General features: G+C 39.9%; 1 protein-coding gene across 1 annotated transcript in view; it reads right to left on the reverse strand.

Moving 5' to 3' along the window:
• Positions 1-7,305: 7,305 nt before the first annotated feature.
• The window catches only part of LOC125153190 (cytochrome b5 type B), a 37,357-nt gene continuing 31,765 nt past the window's right edge, over positions 7,306-12,897 (reverse strand). Inside the window, exon 5 of the mRNA XM_047836096.1 lies at positions 7,306-11,023. Coding sequence (XP_047692052.1) covers positions 10,933-11,023 — 91 coding nt within the window. The 3' untranslated portion in view covers positions 7,306-10,932. The remainder of the gene's footprint in view (positions 11,024-12,897) is intronic.

Here is a 12,897-nt window from a genome sequence, read left to right on the forward strand (position 1 = left end):
GCTGAAGTTATCAGGGAGTTTGTGTTTTTCTGGTTGCTTTTCTTCTGCCTTATCTTTTACTCTGACTTTTCCCCTATTTGTTTTGATCTCTATCATGTTAAGGCTTTCAAAGAATGGTTGACAGTCCTTGGCTCTCCATTCGTATTCAACTGTTAAGCAAGGCACCATACACCTTTGTGGATGTTTTGCAACAGCAAAGCTTGTTGACTGAAGGATTTCACTACAGGGTGAGCATGTGGAAGCCACCAAATGTCACTTATCCGTAGATCTTCTCTTGGACTGATGAGTTTCTCCCGAGAGGAATCTTCCTTATTCCTATTGTATCCGAGGAGCCAAGGGGTGAGGGCGGAGGTCTCAGCAATTAGTATGAACTTCCACTTAAGTCCTACTTTCCACTCTACTTGCCACTGCCCTTGGCTCAGCCTTGTGATCGCCCATCAGGATCATCTCAGGTTCAACTTTGCCCAGGATTAAGCCTCCAGTTTTCGTCAGGAGAGGAACAGTTGCCTTGCTGTGCAGGCTAGGTTTGGTGGAGCGGGCATTGGGAGGGAAGTTTAACTCACTGTTTTCAAGGGTGCTACACACCTTCTACACTCACAGTTAAACAGTGCTTCCCATTTATGAGTTTTTCAGGGATCTGTGGTGTGACTTCATTCCTGTTGACTTTTCTTCCTGTAGGCATTTAAATTGTTTTTCTAAGTTTATTGGCCTTCCTTCTTCTGAAAATTTCTTGAGATCTTTCATCAACTAAAGTGTACTCTCTCATTCACTGTCTATGGATTTAGATCTCTCTTTATACCTTACTCTCATTTGTGTGGCTTTTGGAAGGGAGCAGAGAAAAACAAGTTTACTCAAGTTACTATGTTCAATCAGAACTCCCTGTTATTATTTTTTTTAGGGTGCTCAAAAAACAATCTATATTTAATTTTTTTTAATGTTTACTTACTTTTGAGAAAGAGCATGAGAGGAGATAAAGGGAGGAAGAGAAACTGAAGCAAGCTCTGCCCTATCAGTATGAAACCCAATGTGGGGCTCAAACCCACAAACCATGAGATCATGACCTGAGCTAAAGTCAGACACTCAAACAACTCGAGCACCCAGGCACCCCAAAAAACAATCTAAAGGGGCCCCTAGCTGGCTCAGTCAGTAGAGCACACAACTCTGGATCTTGGAGTCATGAGTTCAAGCCCCACAGTGAGTGTAGAGATTCCTTGCTTAGTTACTCACACACATACATATATACATACATACATACATACATACATACATACATACACACACTTTTAAAGAGGCAACCTAGGGGCACCTGGGTGGCTCAGTAGGTTAAGTGTCCGACTTTGGTTCAGGTCATGATCTTGTGGTTCGTGGGTTCGAGCCTTGCATTGGGCTCTGTGCTGACAGCTTGCAGCCCGGAGCCTGCTTCCAATTCTGTGTCTCCCTCTCTCTCTGCCCCTCCCCCAAATAAACACTAAAAAAAATTTTTTAAAGCAATCTAAAAATTAATCAAGTATAAAATTCTGTGAACCAAACTCCCATGTGTAAGAATTACAAATAATTTATGTAGATATTCCACCCTCAAGGAGGTGGAACATAACTCCCCATTCCTGAAATGTGGGCTGCCCATAGTGACTTCCTATATGGAATAGTATGTAAGTTCCTTCCGAAGAATAACTTCATAGGGGCGCCTGGGTGGCTCAGTCAGTTAAGCGGCCGACTTCGGCTCAGGTCATGATCTCGCAGTCCGTGAGTTCGAGCCCCGCGTCAGGCTCTGTGCTGACAGCTCAGAACCTGGAGCCTGTTTCAGATTCTGTGTCTCCCTCTCTCTGACCCTCCCCTGTTCATGCTCTGTCTCTCCCTGTCTTAAAAATAAAATGTTAAAAAAAAAAAAAATCAAAGAATAACTTTATAGTAGAGAAACCTAAAAAACACTACTTCAGCCTGTTGATCAAGGTCAACATCAACAGTCACAAAGTCATATTCATAGTATATACTCTTGATGTGATAAAAATGGCAATTCACCTCTGTGGCCTTCCTCCCACCTCCCACTCCTTCCTACCCCCAACCCTATAACCTCAGTCTAAGAAAAATATCAAGTTCCAATAGAGGGCATCTTACAACGTACCTAACCAGTACTCCTCAAAATTGTCAAGGTCATCAAAACTGTCACAGTCAAGAGGAGCCAAGGAAAACATGATAATTAAATGTGATGTGCTATTCTAAAATTTAAAAATGACACGTAAAAAGTGAGGAAATATGAATAAAGTATGGACTTTAATTACTATCTGCACAGTTTTTCTGTAAATTTAAAACTGTTCTAAAAAATAAAACTTAAAATATTTACAGGAAACCAATAAATACTGGCAGCTGAATCTATTTACAGAGAAAACAGGATGGTTTGCGGGCATGCAGGGTGAACGGGGTTTTTGGTTGTTAGTGGCGTAGGCAACATTGGGATTCACCTCAAAACTCAACTTGGGAGTCCTAGATAGTTCTTCAACAAATTTGGCTATGGTTGTTCATTCAGACACAGCATGATAAATCATACTCAATGTACTTAGCCCGCCCTATGGCCCGGCTTAATGCGGGGCACCCTGAGGGATGCGGAAGACCCTGCCTTCAGAGCACAGATGGTCCATTACCAAAGAACTTGAATGCACGCTCACAAACACACACACACACACACACACACACACACACACACACACACACACACACACAGTGTGTGTGATTACAGTGTCTGCCTTGGGGAACTGCTTCCCTTGTGATCCCCCTCCCATTCAACCCTGTGTCCCCATGCCCTTGATGGGACTAGAAGTAGACACTGTGATACTATCTGGCTGACTACATTCTCACTTCTAGGAATTAATTCCCATTAGGCATTTGGACTGGAAACTAACGTAGCCACCCTGATTCCTATTGGTCTTTGGATTCCTAGTCCTAGTTCCTCCTGAGGTCCAGCTATGCTTCCAACCTTGAGTTCCATCAAATACTCGTAACTGATTCATAACAAGTAAGTTCCCTTCTGCCTATGTCAGCTTAAATCGGTTTCTCTATCTTATTCTATGGAAAAAAAAAATGTGTATCTAAATGAGGAATATTTCTTCTTTGTAAAAATATGTAGACTTAGCACAGAATAAAAAGTGAGTTTCTGCCCTAGGGGAACCTGGGTACACGTGGAGAGGCAGAATCCTTACAAAGACAACATTACCAAGGCAGGCATTTAAGGTCAGATAAATCGCAGAGGCCATAGTGGTCAGTAAAGCATGCAACTCTTTCATCTCGGCGTTATGAGTGTGGGCCCCACATTGGGTATAGAGATTACTTAAAAATAAAATCTTCAAAAGAAACCAAAACACATTTGAACTAGCTTAAGACAAAAAGAAAATTTATGGACCCATACACAAAAGGTCCAGAGGTAGAATTTAGCCTTAAACGAAGGTCAACAAAGATGTTCAAAGAGATCTGCGCTAGTTTACGTGGATGGTACAGATCATAAACAAATCACCTCTATTTCTTCCAAATGTTTTCTAGGAAAGATTAAATGGTACATTTTTGTGTTACTTACTTACTTACTTATTTATTTATTTATTTTTAGAGTGTGCATGCATACATGCGAACGGGAAAGAGAAGCAGAGAAAGAATCCCAAGCAAGTTCCACGCTTAGCATGGAGCCCAATGCAGGGCTGGATCCCACAACCCTGGGATCATGACCTGAGCTGAAATCAAGAATGGAACACTCAACTGACTGAGTTATCCAGGCGCCCCTGTACCACAATACTTTAAAATGAAGAGAAGCATAGTTGAAGTGTTATCTTGTAATTTGTCAGTGAAACATAAGGCAAAGTAGTTCAATGAGGGCAGGGCAGGGGTTAGGATGAGAGCTAAAGAAAAACAAAACAAAAAAACAAATTTAAAGGATTCAGGGAAGAAAGGGCGTCAAATGGAGTCTTGGAGAGCTGTTTCCTGTGCCGTTCAGGATGTAGCGTCCCCCATTTCTCTATTTGTTCCTGATTATCAGACTTCTTGGGTAGTTAAATCAGTGGGCAGATTCATGAGAAGCTTCATTTTTACCCTGGACACCATCTGCTCTTCTGTAAGGAGATGCCACCTCTCCTTTCTGAAAAACTCAGATGAGGAAACTAGAAAAACAAAACCCCAAAAGCAAGATTCTCTAAGGAAAAGTGAAATTCAAGCACCTGGTTTTTTACTTTTTTTTCTCTTTCTGGGTCCACGTAGTGCTAAAGTTAACACCAACGTGGGGCGCCTGGATGGCTCAGTTGGAAGAACGTGCGACTCTTGATTTCAGGGTTGTGGGCTCGAGCCCCGTGTGGCGTGTAGAAAATACTTAAATAAATAAAACTTTAAAACAAAAAATAAAAAAAATAAAGTTAACCTCAGTGTTTGAGTACAGAGATTAGGGCCAGGAGCAAACGAGGGGCTGGCACTGATGAATAAAAAATGCCATGTCACACTTGTAGCAAACAGCATTTGTTATTTGCGCTATGTTGTGCCTCTTTTGATCACACTTCAGCTTGAATTATCTTTTTAGGATGTAACAATCTCAAAAACTGGAAATGACCGTGTCCAAATCTTATGGTACATGGCACGAAGTACAGGATTTCCACTTCTCAGATGTCCACATGATTTGTAGAGATAAGAAGAGGCTAAGTTCAAGCCAACCAATTACCAATCACTTCTCATTTAAAAACTATAAATTTACCTATGTGTTTCCAGGTTAAATCTTATCAAGGGTCCTAGACTGAGTGATGGGACAGGTGAAGTCATGCAAGAGCTTCTCAACTATGCCACCTAAAGATTTCATCAATAGTCCTCAACTTTCTTTTATTGATTGCCTTTGATCAAAAGTTGTTTCTGGGGCACCTGGGTGGCTCAGTCAGTTAAGCATCCAGCTCAGGTCATGATGTTGCAGTTCGTCAGTTTGAGCCCTGGGCTCTGTGTTGTCAGCCTGTCAGCACAGAGACCCCTTGGGATCCTCTGTCCCCTCTCCCTACCTCTCCCCACTCACGTGCACTCTGTCTCAAAAAAATAAATAAAACATTAAAACAAATTTTTTCTAGTAACATAGTAAAAATCTAAATTCTCATTAACTGCTTTCAAGAAGCTGTTTTGCTGGGAATGCAAGCTGGTGAGCCACTCTGGAAAACAGTATGGAGGTTCCTCCAAAAACTAAAAATAGAACTACCCTATGACCCAGCAATTGCACTACTAGGCATTTATCCAAGGGATACAGGTGTGCTGTTTCAAAGGGACACATGCACCCCCAGGTTTATAGCAGCACTATCAACAATAGCCAAAGTAAGGAAAGAGCCCAAATGTCCATCGATGGATGAATGGATAAAGAAGATGTGGTGTATATATACAATGGAGTATTACTCGACAATCAAAAAGAATGAAATCCTGCCATTTGCAACTACGTGGGTGGAACTGGAGGGTATTATGCTAAGTGAAATTAGTCAGAGAAAGACAAAAATCATATGACTTCACTCATTTGAGGACCTTAAGAGACAAAACAGATGAACACAAGTGAAGGGAAACAAAAATAATATAAAAACAGGGAGGGGGACAAAACAGAAGAGACTCATAAATATGGAGAACTGAGGGTTACTGGAGAGGGTGTGGGGGGGGGGGGATGGGCTAAATGGGTAAGGGGCACTAAGGAATCTACTCCTGAAATCACTGTTGCACTATATGCTAACTAAATTGGATGTAAATTAAAAAATAATAATAAAAATAAAAATAAATTAAAAAAAGAAGCTGTTTTGCAAGGGATATGAGAATCATTTTAAATATATTGTTTCCATTGAAGCAACAGGATTCTCTTCAACAACCAAGATTTTTCAGGGACTCCTAAGACCATGCCCATTTTTTAGTAATCTACTAATTCAGAAAATGATTATTATTGATGGCATTTCATTGAGCACACACAGAAACACCTGTATAGAAAGACTAGCAGCAGATACACCAAGCACATTATTCATTTTGGTACAGCTGAAGCTGAATTTTTATCTGAGAACCTTCAATAAAGAACATGGAAAGTTTAGGGCTGTGTGGCCTCAAGCAAGTCAAGTCACTGGTAAAATGTGGACATCCCCATCTACGGTGTAAGGATAGGATACTGTAAGGGCAAGGATCCAAAATGCCATCAAAGGTACTGCAAGGCACACAGTATATGGAAGATAAATGATAAATAGGATTACAGCTCTAGCCTCATGTTTTATCTGACAGCAACTCTCATCTCTCCTGGATGCTTTATAAAAGAAAGTTTTTTAGGGGCACCTGGCTGGCACAGTTGGTGGAACATGCAATTCTTGTCTCAAGATTTTGAGTTCAAGCCTCATGTTGGGTGCAGAAACCACTTTAAAAAAAAAAAAAATCTTAAAAAAAAATTAAGTTTGTTGAGCACTAGAAAATATGTGATTTAGCTGAGTGTTCCTTTAAATACAGACACCTATTAAGCTAATTAACGTTAGGTTACCAACAATACCTACAATTACCAACAGTTTAGTAGATTGTGTGGGTATTTCTTACCTTAAATTTACATAATTGGAATCACAATCTTCTACTTCAGGTTTTTAGGAACCAACCAGGATTTGTCAATTACCTGCCAAATACTCAGCATCATGAAGACTGCAGTCATATGAATTACTAGGATTGGAGATTAAACATTAGATTCAAACACTAATAATAAGAATGGGACTATCCTTTCCTGTTACTAATTCACGTGAGAGTGAAATAACCAAGCCCAAATGAACGATGTCTCATTAGTAGTGTTAGAAGGCTATCAGTATGTTTTAGAGGTAATTATAAAAACTGTTTATTTCCCTTGTTTAATTAACACACTTGCTAGAACTTCAATCTCAGTGTTTAATTTTCCCCAACAGTTTAGCTATTTCCAAGAAAAACAATCATTTGAAGACTGGCGTTGCAGATAACAAAATATTATTACCTTGTACTGGCTTCTCTTTACCAGATGGTTTCAGTAAAAACAGAACTCCCAACTGGTCTACCTGGTTGCCACTTCATATCCATTAATACAGCACAAGTCTTCATGTTTGCCTCTCGTGATTATCAACTGAGCAACTCACTTCAAAGAAAGAGTAGCAGAAAGAATCCTGAAGAACCACAGAACTCCCCATCAAGTTACACTGAACACAATTATTTGCATAGATACAGGTGACTTTTATGCTTCTCAGAATCTTTTCTTCCAGAACACCTTAGGATAACAGAGCCAACACTTCTGCTTTAAAAAAAATAAAATAAAATAATAACTATAGTCAGGGCAAGAAAAGGAAAACAGTATCTTTATTGTGTGTGGTTCTAACAAACATTCACTGTGTGCACATTCCAGCAGAAAGAGACAAAGATCTTTGTTCAAAATATGCTGAAATAAAATAGATAAACAAACTCCATTATTGAATACACAAAAAGAATGTTAACATTACTCATTCACAGTTGAGGGTGAAGTAAAAAGAAAGGAAGCTAAATAATCATATTTTACCCAACTAGCACATGTTGGATATAGGTACAGGAAAAGTACAGCTCCTAAAATTCATGAGTAAGATGCTAGATACTGGGTTGGTAACTCGGGTTACCGGAATCTCCCTCTGAAATCACCCCCACAAATTCCAAACCAGGCCCTTTCAGAGAATAACAGCCAAATGTGAAGTAAACTCCCCATTCGTTCTGTGATATTTGGCAACAGAATGAGATGGCTTAAAAAAAACAAAACAAAACAAAAAAAAAAACACACCAATCTCTTGTTGAGACAAGACATGTCTGAATCCACTTCTCCCAGGGAAGGAAGTTATGAACGTTAACGTTCTGCATTTCAGTCTCCTAAAATGGAATCTAACCAGATAATCTCTTGAGATGTGAAGCCCGAGACACCGTGCGTAATGATATGCCTGGCCCACAGAGCATTTCTCGTTGCTCCACGCCGGGACTAAATGAGCATAAACTCAACGACGCTCTTATCTCACAACTTGGGCATTTACGACAATTGCCCAAAGAACTTTACAGGCTCAAACTGTAGGTTCCCGTGGATTTTTGCTTCTGCTTTAGGGGTCGCATAAGAACTAAACACTATCAATTTTGTCACCACCACTTTCTTGTCCTTACAAATGTGGAGTCATTTAGAAACCAAAACCGATTCCTGAGGGACAGGGACTAAGAAATTTTGGAGACCTGGCACCGACATGCCTATTTTGGTGGCACCCATTTTCCCTCCTCTCCTTTCGTGACCTCCAGACATCTTGTATCTTCCCTGGGAATAAACAACCCAACACCCCAGAGACCAGCTCTAGGGGGCACCCTCAGCCGACAGGGACCGGCTCCACTTGCTCTCCAAAGGGGTTTGCACCACCTACCAATGTTGAAACTGTTTCGAGAATTTGAGTCCTACCTCTGCAAACAAGGCTTTTCTGGTGGGTTTGGCTAACATATTGTATTATCTGATAGTTTAGAAAAACCTCTGCAAACTCACACACTAGCTTTACCTTTTGCCTATTGATGTAGGCAGCAGAATAACAGTAAATGGACCCAAAAGTGGTTTTTATAATACAAAGTGACATCACATTAGCAGCAGATCAAAAGAAGCCCTGGGTGTTGGATGGATTTCATGGATGGTAGAGACAAGGTCTGAAAACCTTTTTCTCTGGCTCTGAGTAAAAACAAGTCCAGATATAAACAGGAAAAGACAACCAATATGAAATAGAAAAACATACCTTTTGTGTTGGTGTTCACCCTCAAAATATCCAAAAAAAAAAACCCCCCACCAATTTTACTTAAGGCTGTCACTCTTTAACATTTCTTATAAGCCAGATGTTTTTCATTTAATTTTACAGACTGCCAACATACTCCTAATTGATCCAACTTATCTGCTGGTTTAGTTTCAGCCTAAATGTTCCCCGTCCAGTTCCTCAATACTCCTTTGTTCTTTATTTCTACCCCAATGTGGCCCATGTAATCATGCAGCTTAATTATTACAGCAATTAGATACCAATTCATATTCAAGGCAACCCTTCCGTATGCCTTCAAATGGCAGGAGCATCAACAGTCACACGACTACTGTTCCATAATAACCAAAGGTTTTTTTCAATAAATTGTCTAAAAGTGGCATCTTATACAAAATTTTCTAAAGATAAAAGTTTGACTATTCCCATATCCCTGATATATAAAAGTCTCTCAAAAATCCCCTGAAATTTCTCCATAATATCATATCCAAGTGTACAAATACAAGGTTAATATCCTTTTGATGAATTCTGAATACACTCAACTGCAAGACTTGGGTTGAACCTTTTCTTAGTTTGCATGGGCAGACACTGCCTTGCAGGGCACTTTCCTGTCCATGGCAAGCTGTAAGCGGGGAGGAGACAGCAGTATCCATGGTCCTTCTGGAACCAAGTTGCTCCCTGCTACATAGGACAATGGCTCAGAAGCAAACTGGTAATCCTTAGAAGATTGGGAGAAAAATCACCACAAACAGTTGTTGGCAGAAAACAGCCAGTGTACTGTGTCCTCAGGTGATTCCACGGGGGAAAAAAGTTAGGTCAAATAAGCCAGAGAAAATTCCTGAACCAAGAAGAAACCCTAACAGAATTCTAAATAATGACCTACTATTCAATTAAACATTCATCCAAGGGATAAAACGACTAGTTGTTGTTTTTTTCTTTCTTTTTTCCTCAACAGAAAAACAATAAAACCACAAATTGGAGCCATGAAGATAAAATATAGATGAAATGGGAAACATTCTTTTGTCATGATCTCCCCCTTTCGAATGCCACTGCACTATGGAAGTTATGTTACTGGGGCTAACAAACAAAAGATCAAATACTGGATCTTAGAGCAAGTGGAGTCTCTTTTGTAAAATGGAAGGAATGAAAAAATTTGCTAATCAATACACTGAAAAGCAGAAATCCCTAGTGAAGTTCTACAGATACAATTATAAATTTGTATTTTACCAATAAAAGATGGTTGGTTGGGGGGAAAAGAAAAGAAAAAAGATGGCTAGAAACTGGTGTCAAACCAAAGCAAAGAATGAAGTGTGGAAAAAAAAAAATGAAGTCTTTGGTGCTTTTCCTAAACTCCTGTCCTAAAGTAGTGTTTTCAGTATTTTTCAAAAGAAAGAGGACTACAAATTTACCCTATCACCCCAATTCATCTCTCCCCTCCCCTCTTTCTCTCCACTCCCAAGAAATGCAACGGAAGCACAGTTCTGCCCAGCACCACGTGGACTTGGGGGGTGGTGAGAGTTACCTGCTAGACTAGCTTAGGAGGGAGAAGAGGATTTCATGGTTCTTCCTAGTTTTAATAAGTAAAAACAAGGAACGAGATCATTTGGCAGTTGTGTTTTATGCTATAGGTGCACAACTTTACTTCATTAATTAAATCCCTTATGATAAATAATAGAATTAAGTATATATATACACACACACACATATATACGTATATATGTGTGTGTATATATATATATAAGTATATATATATATATATACTTCAAAGAAAAATGGAAAAAGAAAAGCTTCAAAACCAGAGTGTTGCCCTGTTAAGAATGTCTAATGTGCATTCAAAGTATTGGAAACCAGGCATTTTTACCAAAGGACAATGTCACAAGGACATCTGGATTGTAATTATAAAACCAAGTCTGGAAATGCAAAGGGGGCTGGTGGAAGCCAGTGGAGAGAAGGGCCACCGGCAGGGACACAGGACAACGAGCAGGTGCTTTGGGAGTAAGGCTCTGGGAAATGAAGGACACTGGCCCCAGGTCTGGGGTGGATGTCTAGCCAACCATCTGGGTTCCAAGGGGGAAGCACACATCCGGCAGGATTCGAGAAGAGGGTATCGCTTGGCCTCCAAACAAGTCTCTAGCTCGCACTCCCAATGGATATGCTTTCCAACTTCCACGCTGTCTCCTCAGGAGGATTTGCTTTCCGACGTGTAGTAACGATACAGGAAACCTAAGACAATAGCGCCTATGATGGGCAAAATCCAGTATGACCAGCAACTAGAAGTGAGGGGAAAGCAACGAAGCCGTGAACACTTGATACCAAATATTTGCTATCTTTCAACATCCACATTTTAATATTTTCATGAGCAAAGAATTTCGATTTACTTTGGGAAGTTTAACTACTTTTTTTTTCTTCCAAGATTTTATGTAAGTTCCAGTTAGTTAACATATAGTATAATACCAGTTTCAGGAGTAGAATTTAGTGATTTATCACTAACATGTAACACCTAGTGCTCATCACAAGTGCCCTCCTTAATCCCCATCACCCATTCAGCCCATCCCCCACCCACCTCCCTCCATCAAGCCATAGTTTGTTCTCTATCATTAGGACTCTCTACGGTTTATGGGGCGCCTGGGTGGCTCAGTCGGTTGAGCATCCAACTTCGGCTCAGGTCATGATCTCATGGTTTGTGGGTTCGAGTCCCGTGTCAAGCTCTGTGCTGACAGCTCAGGGCCTGGAGCCTGCTTCAGATTCTGTGTTTCCCTCTCTCTCTGCCCCCGCCCCACTCACACTCTGTCTCTCTCTCCTTCAAGGATAAATATTTAAAAAAAAAAATTTAAAAAAAAAGAGTCTACGGTTTGCTTCTCTTTTTTTTATCTTATTTTTCCTTCCTTTTCACTATGTTCATGTTTTGTTTCTCAAATTCCACATATGAGTGAAATCATATATTTGTCTTTCTCTGAAGTTTAACTGCTTTTATCACCCAAGTAGCAAAATAAATAAATAAATAAAAATTTGCATTGGCATGACAATATTAAACAATTAAAAAAAATTTTTTTAACATTTATTTTTAAGAGACAGAGAGCAGGGGAGGAGTAGAGAGAGAGAAGGAGATAAATCTGAAGCAGGCTCCAGGCTCTGAGCTGTCAGCACAGAGCCCGACACTGGGCTCGAACCCAAGAACCACGAGATCACGACCTGAGCCGAAGTCAGATGCTTCACCGACTGAGCCACTCACGTGCCCCAATATTAAACAATTTTTAAAAGATAAAAACCAGAATGTGTAGTGTGATACTAAAAATATATGCCTGTATACACGCCTCTATATGTGTTTTTATAAAGACACATAGCACTTATTTCTGGGTTATGAGATTAGGGATGGCTTAAATTTTTCTTGTTTGGGGGTGCCTAAGTAGCTCAGTCGGTTAAGCGTCTGACTCTTGATTTCAGCTCAGGTCTCACAGTTCGTGAGTTCGAGCTCCACAGTGCAAAGCCTGCATGGGATTCTCCTTCTCTCCCTCTCTCTCTGCCTCTCCCCTGCTCATGCTCTCTCTGTTTCTCTCAAAATAAATAAAAGCTTCAAAAAAATACCTTATTTGTATTTTGTTTTTCACATATTCTACAATTAACATTTTTCAACAGGAAAAAAGCTACCATTTTATACATATAACTATAAATTTAGAAGCAATACCATCTAATACAACTATTGGCAAAGTGATATCTATCTCATCTGTATTTTCTACATTTAATCCTCATGACAGCCTGAAGAAATAGATACTATTAGACCCGCTGTATACGTAGGAAATACAAGCTTGGCACCCAAAATCACGAAGCGAAGTTAGTGATGGATTCCTGATTCCAATCAATGCACTTAATCTCTAGTTAAGTCTGGACACTAATAAGGATACACACCCACACGAAACTAAAAACTTTAAATGACAGTCGGCTTGAGAAGACCTGTAAGAGACTTTCCTTAGGAATTTCAGGACAGTCATCACTCTCCTTAAAATAATTCTTCTCTAGTACAGCTTACTAGCACTCTTACTTTTAAGGTGTAGTTCTTCCACGATCCAAATGACCTGCATGCCCCTCTTACTAAGACATATGCGGCCTTGGTATTAAAAGGTTTTTAAGCCAATAAAACCAGCTG

Source organism: Prionailurus viverrinus, chromosome E2 (assembly GCF_022837055.1).
Source record: "Prionailurus viverrinus isolate Anna chromosome E2, UM_Priviv_1.0, whole genome shotgun sequence".
NCBI lineage: Eukaryota > Metazoa > Chordata > Mammalia > Carnivora > Felidae > Prionailurus > Prionailurus viverrinus.